Source organism: Trichechus manatus, unplaced genomic scaffold (genome assembly GCF_000243295.1).
Source record: "Trichechus manatus latirostris isolate Lorelei unplaced genomic scaffold, TriManLat1.0 scaffold00016, whole genome shotgun sequence".
Taxonomy (NCBI): Eukaryota; Metazoa; Chordata; class Mammalia; order Sirenia; family Trichechidae; genus Trichechus; species Trichechus manatus.
The window spans coordinates 22,830,483-22,843,506 of record NW_004443952.1 but is presented as its reverse complement, the minus strand read 5'-3'; the positions used below and the strand labels follow the sequence as shown (position 1 = coordinate 22,843,506).

Here is a 13,024-nt window from a genome sequence, read left to right as displayed (position 1 = left end):
CCTGCGCCTTTGCCTCGGCCGGCGCTCCCGCCACGACCACCGGCTACCAGCCCGCGGGCTGCGCGGGGACTCGGCCGGCCAACCCCTCGGCCTACTCGGCAGCTTATGCGGGCCCCGACGGCGCGTATCCTCAGGGCGCAGGCGGCGCGCTCTTCGCCGCGACTAGCCGCCTGGCAGCCGCCGGCTCGCCCCCAGCGGGTGGAGGTGGGGGCGGCGTCGAGGGCACAGTGGACTTCTATGGGCGCACATCACCCGCTCAGTTCGGAGCGCTGGGGCCCTGCTACAATCCTGGCGGGCAGCTGGGGGCGGGCAGTGGAGGCTCCTACCACGCTCGGCATGCGGCCGCCTATCCTGGCGGGGTGGATCGGTTCGTGTCCGCCATGTGAGCCGAGAGTAGGGACGAAAACTCTTAGACACCTCGGCAGTCCACACGAACTAAGCTCCCCGCGGCCTGAGGACGGAGCTGCTGAAAGGACCGAATTGGGAGCCACGTGGAAGAGGCCGAGCGGACTGGAGAGGCGCAGGCCCCTGGCGCACCCCCTACACGCTGAGTTCGCTTTGTAAATGGGAGGGGGTGGGGAGAGGCAGCTGCAACACGACGGACTGGGACAAGGGACACTTGGTGGGGCGAACCCCCAAAGGACACGCCTTTGTCGACTCCTACCGGGGAGGGTTCTTGGCGATAAAGGGGAGTATCTACACCCGAGTCCAGGATCCGAATTGTGGGGAATCACAGTTTCACCCTTCCCGGTGCTGTGCGAAACTCAGGCCTCTTGTGCCTTTGACTGTGTTACTACAATAAAAGGCAACCTTCCTTCCCCTTAAACTGAGGAGTCCAGGTTTGCAGAAGTAACCTTTAAAAACATATATATATATAATCTACTCAGAATGATCGTGGACTGGTTTTCCTTGCCTCTGAGAACCGTAGACCTAGCTTCAGTGTAGACTGTGCCTTCGCTCCCCGGTGTGATGTTGGTCCAGTCCCATAACCTGACCCAGACTCCCCGTTTGTTACACAAGAGGGTTGCACAGTTATATTCCCGCTCACTATTTGAGTTTTAGGGCTCCATTATCGCGGGTGCCGCCCTGGATATTTGGCAGTGCGCTATCCAGAGCCTGTGAGTAGCCACACAGAGCCTACCTCCTGCTCCAAGGACTCGAAACAGAGCACATGGCAAGCGTCTCACCTAAAGTCCCAGGATTCGCTTTGGGCAGTGATTATATCAGAGTTTCTTGGATCTTTCCAGGAGAATGTGCTGGCCATTCCACAGCTATTACTGCCCAGACACAATTCCGGTTTTCCAGTGAGGCAGGTTTAAATACATCTGACCACGATCCACTCTTCATCAAGCAGCCCTGCATCCAACAGGCAAATTAAAGTCTAAAGAGCTGAGAAGACTTAGGAAAGAGGAACCCCATAGTGACAGCTTTCAGTGGAGCGGGTTGGCTCTTCCGTCGCTGGCACCCTCTGCTGCACCTCAGCTGTTGTCAGATGCAGAAAAGAAAGAAAAATTGAGATGATCAGTGAAGTAAGCTTTAGAAAGAAACTAGATTTTTAACTTTGTTTTGGTTTTCTTGTTTGATTTTTTTTAAACAACAGACTGACCAAAATCAGAGAAAATCCAACCACTTTCCCACCTTTTTCTTGAGAAATTGTGTAAGTTTCCATCCTGGAGCAAAAAAACTCCAGCAATGAATATTCCAGAGGCTCAACAGGCTGCTCTCAGATAAAACTGAGTGTTCAGATGAACTGTTTTAATAAAAGCCTTTGAGCATGTGAATTGTGGCGAGTGAAACACAGCCTCTTTTTTGAATAGTTGACTTGGTAGGGAAGGATGAAAAAGAAGACTGTATGAAAGCTACTGGTAATCTTTATTTTTAATTTTGGTCACTGCACTATCCTGTTTACAGAGATATGTGAACATGGTTCAGTCCAAACGGGGATTTGTCTAAATTGCTACTGTCCAATAGAAATATAATGCAAACCACATAGGTAATTTTAAAATTTCTAGTAGCCACATTAATAAAATAAGAAACATGAGCTTAATTTTTAAAATTTATTTGGCCCAATACCCAAAATATTATTTTGCTATATAATCAATATAAAATTATTGAGCTCTCTTACTTTTTTATGCCAATTCTTCAAAATCTGGTGTGTGTTTTACACTTACAGCTCATCTAAATTTGGACTAGCCACGTTCACAGTGCTTGATAACCACGTGTGGCTAAATGGTGACTGTTGGACAGTGCAGGGATAGATGGTGGTTTTTGGTGGCAGTAATGACCACCTGGAGGCAGAAGGCAGCTGGAACACTGACCCTGGGACTAGCGGGTTCAGATTCCAGACCCAGCCCTGTGATCCTGCCCTTGTCAGAGGATTTGGGCCTCCCTTATCCTTGCAAGTCTAAAATTCAAGCTTCTATGCCTCTCCCAGGCACAAAGATCAGAATGTCTCACCTAGTTAGCAGGAGCCCGGAATTGAGAGCCTCCCACCCAGATTTGTCTTTGACTGCTAGAGCCCAACTGCAGAATTTTGGCGGGAGAAGCGCGGTCTCTACGACCAGCTACTGCAGGAGTCGAGCCTTCCTCTGTTTTCTGATTACCAAGTGCTTTGGCAGCGCCATTAACAAGCTGTGACCATAAGCTTGTTAAGTCCCTCTTGTGTCCTCATTTGTAAAATGGGAGTTTGCGACCCCGACCTCACAGGATTCTCCTAAGGTTAAACGAGACAGGGGAGGGGAAAAACGCTTTGTAAACTGTAAAGCGCGGGACATAGGATCGAGGAATGGCTTTAAAATAAAAAAGCACTGCCTTGACACGAAGCCTCCTGGAGCGCCGCGGTAAAGCCCAGGGAAGTGAAAAGATGGAGTGGGAAAGCGCGGGCGTCTTCGCCCCCCACCCTCCTTGTCAGCTTGGGCGACACGCGAGGCTGGGCGAGGGGGGCTTCGTAGCGAAGAGGTGAGATTATGCCGAAAGCGAGAGGCGCGCCAGGAACGCAAGAAAGCTACGGGGCGAAACCGTGTGTACAGCGAGAGGAAAAGAGACCCGCGAGGATCAAGGCGTTGAAGGCAGGGACAACCCTTCTCGGCTTCCCTCCGGCGGATAACACACAGAGCTGGCGCACCGCCCGGCGGGGCAGAGGTAGCGCCTCCACGACCGTGCGCGCCGCCCCGGCTGAGCTACAGCGCGACCCGCGCGCACCCTCTGGAACGCGCGACTCTCGGATCCTGAAAACCTTCCACTGTAGCGTCGCGGAGCATTCCAACTCTAGGCGACCCGAAACCGCGAAACAGGATCTCCTAGTTCTCCATTTGGGGACTTAGAGACGGAAGGTGCGTTTCTTTTTATTTTTTTCACCGTCGTCTTCTTCCTATTATGAAAACAGAAAAAAATCTTTCGCTTCTCTCCGGGCCCTGCACTCCCAGCGTCGTGTGCAAGCGCCCCGGGCTGTGCGTAATTAGCTACGTTCTTACCTAGTTGCCCAAGGCGCGTTAGAATTCGTCCCAGAGCCGTAACATTTATTTTCTCTCAAATTAACTTTGCTCTCAATTAAGCGTAGGAAACCAGCAACAAAAGCAGACTCGGCCTGAGGTCTTTTACGACGAAAATGGAGGTGGGAACCTTCCCGGACTTGTTTAGGGAAAGATTCCCGCGGCCAGCGCTCAGGGGAAGTGGCCCAACCACAGAGGCCAAGCTGGAGCAGGAAGCCGTTCGCTGTGGTTGGCCTTGACAGCGGCGTTGGCCCTCCTCCGCATCTCGGTGACTTGTGTACTGAGAATGGTGAGGACAACCTTGTTGAAATGACTTCTGGACGGTTTGAGCTGAACTACGCACCCGTCACACGAAGCTGCTGTGTGTATATTACCGTTTACCAAGCGCATTCATAAACATTTTAATTTACTACAAGCTTTGTGAGAATTTTCTTTTATTAAATTTTTTTTCTTATTGCAAAGTCGGTACATGGTCGTTGTGAAAAAATAAATATAGGTAGGCAAAAAAGAAAAAAAAGGAAGCCATAGTTGGCCCAGAGAAAACAAGGTTAACACCTCAGTATCTTTTCTAGCTCTTTCGCCTGCCCATTCTCCCCACCCCATACAGGAGGCCTGAGTCTTGGCTTTGCCACTGAATTGCTGAGAGATATTGAACAAGTTCTTGCCTGCACTGGGTGGGACTCAGTTTCACCATCTGTAAAACTAGGGGCAGGCCCCTTTCACCCTTACATTTTCTAACCCCTCTCTTTTGATGGTTTGAATCCAGGACACACCTCTATAAGGACTAGAAGAGAGAAGGGTTGCAGAGAGGCTTAGAGCCAGAGGCATGCCCTCCCTGCCATTTTACACCAAAGACTGAGGCCCTGAGGCCTCAGTGTCCAAGAGTGGGCCATGGACCGACTAACAGAGGCATTTCCTGGCTGCTTATTAGAAATGCAGAATCTCAGGCCCCACTGCAGACCTACTGGACCAGAATCTGCATTTCAATAAGGTCCTCAGGTGACGGCTATGCCTGGGCAAAGAGGCAGAACTTTGGAGAAATGAAAAGGTGTTTCATGTTGTTGAGGTGCAAGACCCCAGAATAATTTCTTGTTTCTGGCCAAGAACCCCAGCACTGCAGCCTACCTTGTGGCTCTGGCTGCAGAGAGGAGAGAGGGCTGGGGTGGAGCACTATGCCTCCTACTTTGGGTGACTTTCTTTCTAGGTCTTGGAAGTTAGGCTGAGCAGTCCTAGAGTGCCTCTCGCCTCATCTCATCTTTCCAGATTTATGGGTGACTGTGACAATCACATTCAACTGGAACGTATCTGAAAGCATCTTGAAAGCTGAGGTCCAGTTAGAGCCAGGGTAGGAACCCAGGCTTCTGACTCCCAGCCGAGGCACTCCCACCTTGGGCTCTGGTCTCTGCCCCCCTAAGCATCTGTCATTTCCCATGTGGGAAATAAACTTGGCCTCTGATGCCTCAGCTCTGACCCTGAGTCTGGGATAGTTGGGTGTTTAGGAGAAAAAGAAGGCTTTCTTTTCAGGACATAACTACCGGCAGGAAGGGGCCCCTATGTCTGAGTCAGTCTGGGCTGAGAGATCCTCTGTTAGAGCATGTTAAGTGCTCCCTTAGACAGGCCAAGGCCCTGGGAGTCCTAACGAGTCCTCCTCCACCCCAAACACACACATTTTTTGGGAGAACTTGGGTTTCTGTGCTCATCCTATTCCTGAGAAGTGCTGACTAGTGGGTAGGAGTTGGTATAGCCAAGTAACTGGAAAAGAATATCCCTGATGAATAGGAATTCAGAAATTCCTTTTCTGTATCATGGGGCAGGGGCCCAGACTGGGGAAGGCACTATTCCCAGGATCACACAGCAACACACTGGGAAAACCAAGACTGTCATCTCAGTGCTCACATCCATTCTCAGTAATAGGAATAAATAGGAATACTGTGAGTACACCTAGAGCTTCTACAGGGCCAAAGAAGGGCCACGTGACTTGCCCAAGATCTTACAGCTATAAATGTCCAAGCCTGGATCAGAACCTATGCCTACCCAGAGGGAAGACTGCATTTGGTTATCATCTTAGTAAAAGGCAAGGTGGAAGATGAAGTAATCAGGCAGGGTTGGGTGTAGCTTGGGGGACCGCCCTGTTAGGTCTTCCACGGTATGGATGGGCAAACTGAGCCTTAACTGGGTAAATAAATATAGAAAGACCTAGAAGGAAAGCCATGGGATCAGTGCTTCTCAGTCAAATTTAGTAGTAAACAAAAGAAAAAATGGGGCAGGGGGAGACAGGGTTCAATGAGCTTGGTGCCTGGTCTGCCCCCCGCCCTCTCTCCTGCATCGCCTCTTCCAGGCCTTCGCAGAGCTCCCTAAGTGGTCTTTGCTGTTTGGCCTCAGGAGAGGGTAACAATCCGCTCTCTTTAGAGTTCCCTGTTCCCCCACCAGCCGCACACTGCCTCTGTGAGAGCCCAGGCTCAGATTTCCAGCTCAGCCCAGAAGAGTTAGCCTGGCAGCAGCACTGTCGTCAGGGAAGCTGGGGATCAGCAGCCAGCCCCTCCCAGGGTGAGGACAGGATTGGGAAGGCGGAATGGGGTGGATCTCAGCCCTGCCTGTCTCACTGAGAATCTGGAGTGGCTTCTCCCGGGTGTGGGCAGAGCAGAGCCCCAGCCATGGTTTTTCAGGTGCGGAGGCTTTCAGCAACCCAGAGGTAAAGAGTGAGAACCACAGCCTAGGATTGCTTACCTCCTACCTCTGCGCTCACTGTTGACACACCAGCAGACAGCCAGGGCCTCCCCTGGGTGTCCGTGTCTCCTCCCTCCATTCTGCCCTTACTGCCAGCCGGCCTCACTTTTCTGAGGCTGAGCTCCAGTCCTGCGGGAGCAGACTCCTTGCTGTCTGCAGGAGAAGGCTCTTCATCTTGTCCTCAGGACCCTCCTGATCCCGATGCCAACCTCTTCACAGCCTCAGCTCCCATAGCTGCCCTTCCTGCACCCCTAGGCTCTAGCCAAACACACCACTTGCTGCTCCCCAGCCACCCCACACATTTCTGTCATCATGCATTTGCTCTGACCACTCCCTCTACAGGAACCGCTCAACTCCATCTCATGCCTCTAAGGCCACTAGCCTTGTAGGAGCCTCCATCATCTCTCTCCTGGGTCACAGCCCCAGCCTCCTAAGAGGGCTCCCTGTTTCCTTCACTGCTCCCTTCAACAACAATCAGTGTGACTCATCCAGTGTCAGTCAGAGGTCCAGACCTCAGAACCAGGGAGTGCGGTTAGCAAAAGGACTCAGTCCTGAGCAGTCCTTTCAAGGGTCTCTTACACTATATACATACATAAACCAAAACCAAATCCACTTCCGTCTAGTCGATTCCAACTCATAGCTGACCCTATAGGACAGAGTAGAATGCCCCACAGGTTTTCCATGGAGCAGCTGGTGGATTCAAACTGCTGACTTTCTGGTTAGCAGCTGAGCCCTTAACCACTGCACCACGAGGGCTCTATATACATATATACATACATGTACACCTATACACATACATGCATACATATATATATATGTATAGTGTTTTCAAAAAGTTCTCCTCCAAATGGTTGCATTGGTGTATGTTTTGCTGTGTACATTCTCAAAAAAAGAAAAAAGAAAATTCCCCTCCTATGTAACACTGCAACTTTTCAACAAAGCTTCATACAGCTGTTCAGCCTTGTGTAAAGCAGAGCTGCCCACACTTCCTCTGCACTGTGCTCGGAAAGAATAGTGCCCTACCATAGGACCGTGTGCAGGAGTTACGGTGGTAGAGCTGGGAGCTACCAGATGGAGCATGTTGAGGACAACTGTATGGTGGGCAACTCTGGACAAAAATAATACAATCTACCCTTTTTCTGATATATTCAAAAAGAAGGTGTGTGACACTACAGTTGTCTACCCAACCATCATTCCTCCTTCTTTGCTCACCAAAACAAGCAAACAAACAAAAACCCATTACTGTTGAGTTGATTCTGACTCTTTGCTCACAGCACTCTGATTTTGTCCAGCTTTCTGTTGGTCGAGTGTTTTAGAGGAAGTTTTGCCTCTTGTCTGTCCCAGGGGGTCAGTCTTGACTTCTCTAAGGTAAACATCACTGTTGCCAATGATTGATTTAGAAATGGGCACAAAATACATTCCTGGCCAAGGAGACATCCAAGAAAGTCTGCTGGGGGCTTCTGAAGGGAAACATTGCTCTTAAAAAGAGGCAAAAAAAAAAAAAAAAAGAACATTGCCATCAAGTTGAAGTAGAATGGCCCCATGGGGTTTCCAAGGCTGTAGTCTTTATGGAAGCAGACTGTCACATCTTTCTCCCACAGAGTCACTGGGTAGGTTCAAACTGCCAACCTTTCAGTTAGCAGCTGAGCAGTTAACCACTGTGCCACCAGCGATCCTATGGGACAGTTCTACTCTGTCCTACAGGATTGCTATGAGTTGGAATCGACAACAGTGGGTTCGGTTTTTTAAAAGAGACGGGGAAGAGAAAAAGCCCTTTCCTTTCCTATTTATGGATATTGTTTGCACATTACACCTGGAAGTATGGCAGCCATGTTGGACCTGGAAGGGACCAACCTAAGACAACAAACCCACCTGCTGAGGATGACACAGCAGAAAGGTGGGGAGAACCTGGGTGTCTGATGACATCTCTGAGCCACTGGCAGAGCCAACCCTGGAACCATTCTACCTGTGGGGTCCTATTGTTAGCGATAATGTCCTTCGAGTTTAAGCCTCCTTTGGTTGGGCTTTTTATTTCTTACAGCCAAATGCATCCTAACTGATAGAGAAGGTGATAAGAGAAAACTGATTCTTGGTTTGTTCCCTTTGAGACTGCCCTTGCCATTCTTATGAATAAATGTGGAGCTTAGAGGTTAGTTGCACCTCTTGTTCTACGGAAGGAGAAACCAAGGACCAGAACGGGACTTGCCACGGTTTCACAGTGAGTTAACAGACCCCAGTCCAGGGCTCCTCACCACACAATTGCTTTTTCCCACCTTCACGTAGCTTAGCAGTAGGACAGCTGACTGATAACAATCCCGACATGCTCAAAGAAGGACAGTGTTGATGGCTACCAAGCACTTTCACCAACATTATCTCTTTGTAGCCTCACAACTGCCCGTGAGGCAGCATTTTTCAGATGAGGAAACAGGTCTGAGAAGAGCGGATGGCTGGCTCAAGGTCACGTGACCTTTGCATGGGCGGGACTGACCTTCAAGCCAGGTCTAACCAAGTCCCCGACAAAAGGAATCAAAGTCTGAGGATGTGACTTCCCTGGATATGGGAACCAGGAGACTTGTGTGCTACTTTCGACTGGAGCTCCCAGAGAGTTGGTTCTCTTCGGGGCTCTGAGTAGGGAGGATCTTCCAGACGCCCCTGACTTATCTCCACACATCGTGTGAGGCTTAAAGATAATGTCTGTGAAGTATGTGGATCTGGTTTCTTCAGCCCCTTCAAAGTGGGGGTGGTTAATATCAAAGCTGAAGGGGACTGGCTTTTGCTCAAAACAAGCCTTGCCATCCTGGGGCCGTACATCCTGTCACCCCACCCTTGGCCCTCCCTGCTTCAGCCAGCATTGGTCCCACAGAGGCGAAGTCTGCACCAGCAGGCCCGTAGTTTACAGAACACCTGGGAGAGGCTGTGGGTAGCTGGGTAATTTCCAAATTAATTGTTGGAGAAACCTAACAAAACAATCTGCAGCCTAAGCATCCCAGGAGCTCAGCAGTGAGACTGACGGCCTGGAATCCGGAGAGCACAATGCCATGACCACAGGCAGGAGAGCCCTTCCTCCTTGGAGGGAGGGGGTTGACTTCCTTCCAACAGGGGCCCGCCTGGGCCTGTAGCCGCCGATAGAGAGCAAAACTGCAGAACTGAAGCTGCTTTCCACCCAAATCCCAAACTACAATTCATATAAACAGATTGCCTGAAACATTGCTGCGCGGTTGGCTGGCTCAGAGTCCTGACAGACACCCCGCTTCTCAGCGAGGGGTTTTCCATCCTCATTTTGAAGATTTCCTCCTGATTCCTCAAGAAACCTGGCTGTCCCTGCTGCCCCCTGCAGACTACACAGGCGTGAGCCTGGTGTCCATGACGATAATGTGAATTAGTCAAATTTAACTTTGGTACTTTGCAGTTTTCAGAGAGGCTGCCTGAGTTCTTGAGAAGAGCGCTGGCTCAAGTCCTGGCTCTGATACTCAAGCAAGCCTCTGCCTCAGCTTCCGCAGCTATCAAATGGGCACAACACTACCGCCTCTCTCTAATACAAATCACAATAGGTAACATTCAGTGAGCTACGTGGCAGGCACTGTGTTAGTGCTTGACATGCATTATCATACTCAGTCCTCACATACTCCCCCAGGATGTTGTTACTATGAATTAAGAAATGGTGGAGCAGAGTTTGAACCTAGGCAGTAACAATATTTTGCATTATAGAGGGCTTCCTCGTTCTCAGAGAGGCACTGACTACAAGTTGGAGGACCCAGGATCTCATCCCAACGTAGCCACCAACTCTGTGTGTGACTTTGGGTGAATCCCTTCACTTCAGTAGTCTCATCTGTGCAATGGGTAGATGTGCATGGCTCGGGGGAACAGATGGTCTCTAATGTCTCTTTACATAACATTTGGTGAGTCTAGTTTCCTCCCCCTGAATATTATGAGGATGAAATGGCATAATGGGTATGAAAATTTTCATTAACTATAGTGTGATAGCTTATCGTTTTCAAGGTCCTTCCATTTTGTATCTCATAAAATCCTCACAACAACTCCAAAGTGGGTGAGATAAGGAGGTTTTACTACAGTCATTTTAACACCTGGGGAATTGAAGCCCCAAGATGAGTCACTCAGAAAGTAGAGTTGAGCCCAGACTGGACCCAGGCTCTGAGGCTCTGACCAAGGCTCTTGCTGTTATACAGTATGAATGTTTCCAAATGAATGAATGCCCACAGTGAATTAACTGTCTCCCTCCCACCCCTCACTGTGCCCAGCGTAGTGCCTTGCCTGCAGTGGGTGCCCAGGTTACTGCAGACCCTGGAAAATGGTTTGGTAGCAAGAAGCTTGAGCATCATCAGCCCCTACCTTGCATCCTCAGCCCGGGTTCAGGGGGGCGTAGGACTGCTGACACCCACCCAGATCTGGGCCCCATCTTCTAGGCTGTTCAGATCTAGGGTGCCCAGGGATAACCTGGCTCTATAGGTTGACCCCAAGCTCCAATACTCTGTCTCCCACCTAGTGTGTATAACTTTCAGATGGAACACTGATGGTTGTCTTGTGTCTGATGTGCCCTGGGGCCCTAGACCTCATACCCGGTCTTACCTACCCTGCCTGTTCCACATAATCTAGGGGTGTGGTAAGCAGCTTCTCACTTGGCTCCCAAGGATCCCTGCCTCCTGATATTCATACTCTGTGTGATCCCCTCACTTTAAGCTGGACCTAGTGACTTGCTTCTAAGGAATAGGATATGGCAAAAGTGATAGGCTGTCCCTTCCATGATTAAGTTATAAAGACCGTGACTTCCATCTTGCTAGCACTCTCTTTCTTGCCCTCTTGCTTGCTTGCGCTAATGAAGCAAGCTGCCATATTGTAAGATGCTCTGTGGAAAAGCCCATATGATAAGGAACTGAGGGACTTATGAGGAACTGAAGCTGTACTTAGTCCAGCAGCCTACAAAGAGTTGAATCCTGCCAACCACCACATGAGTTAGCCAGGAAGCAGATGCTTCCCAGTTGCACCTTGAGATGACTGCAGCCTCTAGGAGACCCTGAAACAGAGGACCCAGCTAAGCCACGCCCAGATTCCTGACCTTATTCCTGAGATAATCAGTGCTGTTGTTTTAAGCCACTAAGCTTTGAGATAGTTTGTTATACGGTAATAGATAACTCATACACAAGAGACACTCTCACTTATACCATAATCTCATGCCACGCTACTCCAGCTCAGCCAGAAGGGATAGATGGCCTGGGCCCTTCTGCCAGGTCAGCAAAGACTAGTCAAGGGGACCCTAAAGCCGGAGGATCCCCCTTACCTCCACCTTATGCACTCCTGATACTCAGTGGGGCAAGAAGACTGAGGAATTTTCCTGAGATGACAATGGAAGGAGGACCAGGGAAGCTGACCCCCAAGGGGGCTGGACCTATGCACAGGCTGCTGGTTACCCAAGCCAGGTGACACTGAGTATTTCACTACATCTGTGAAGAGGATCCACGTTTCACAATATCCGAATCCACCTTGCAGCCTTTCAAAAAAATAACTATTAAGTACAATGTCTATAAATGCAGATTCCATCCACTTTTCTTTTGGTCTTTAAGCCCAATATTAAGATTAGAGTTAACTGCACCCAAAGGGAAGTGAGTCATAACACCCATTACAACCTGAAGTGAGAGGCTTACCTTTAGAGAGAGCAGCCAACCCCAATCTGGGCTGAAGTTTTCTTGGAATTATGCACATGACTTCTGCCCCAAACCGTTTAGACACTGCTTGGGAGAGAGGCAGTGTTTCCTAACATTCCCTTCTTCTGCATATTCACAGCAAATGCTTTAAGGGGGATACAGACACTCCCTGACCCGATGGCAGGATCTTTCTGACCATGCCACAGAAAAATAGGCAAGATCTGCCATAATCTTTAAGAGAGCTGTGAGTTCAAAAATCAGACGACACAGGGACGGGCTGTGGAAGCTAGGATGGGTAGCAGCATGTGTGAAAAAGGCTTAGCTGAATCTAAACTATGAGTCAGAAGTGTCACGAGGCTGCCATAACAATGAATTTTATTTGAGGCTGCATTAAAAAAAAGTAGAATGCCCAGAGTGAGGAGGTGATGGTCTTGCCTGATTTTGTCCTGTTCAGAGTGTCTGGATTCCATGTGAGTGCCACACTTTTTTTTTTTTTTTTTTTTGAGGTAAATATATAGGTAACAAAACATTTGCCATTTCTACAATCTTCACACGTACAGTTCAGTGACATTATGTTCTTATATTGTTCAGCCATCACCATTAACTGTTCACCAATTTTTCCATCACCCTTAACAGAATGATCTTCACACTTTTTGAGGGATATTGGTCAACTGGAATGTATCAAGAGAAGACAGTCAGGAGGGAGAAAGAGCTGCAACCCACGTCCTGTAAGGAGCAGTTGCAAGATTTAGGCTTGTGTAGCCTGAAGAAAGTCAGACAGGGAACATTTCCCTTTCTTCAAGTCTCTGAGGAGTTATCAGGATGAAGGGAGAATAAAGGGGCAGAGACAGGACCAATGCTATGTTGCATTAGATTTCACTGAGCTAAAGGAAGAAGTTTCACTAAACAGACAATATCTAAGTGGTAACTTTGGTGAAGGGTAAGACAGTACACAATACTGGGGAAGCCAGCACAACTTGTACAAGGAAAGGTCATGGAAACTCCATGGACATATCCAAACTCCCTGAGGGACTGAATTGCTGTGCGGAGGGCTGTGGGGACCATGGTCTCAGGGAACATCTAGCTCAATTGGCATAACATAGTTTATAAAGAAAATGTTCTACATTCTACCTTGGTGAGTAGCAT

The 13,024-nt window shown here is 49.2% G+C and overlaps 1 protein-coding gene across 1 annotated transcript; it reads left to right on the top strand.

Moving 5' to 3' along the window:
• Positions 1-2: 2 nt before the first annotated feature.
• On the top strand, positions 3-3,066 carry FOXE1 (forkhead box E1; the record flags this gene model as incomplete). The annotated part of the gene is given in 3 exon segments (XM_012554333.1): positions 3-308; positions 310-367; positions 2,912-3,066. Coding segments are annotated over 3 exon segments (519 nt in total), but the record flags the coding sequence as incomplete, so codon positions are not given.
• Positions 3,067-13,024: the final 9,958 nt, after the last annotated feature.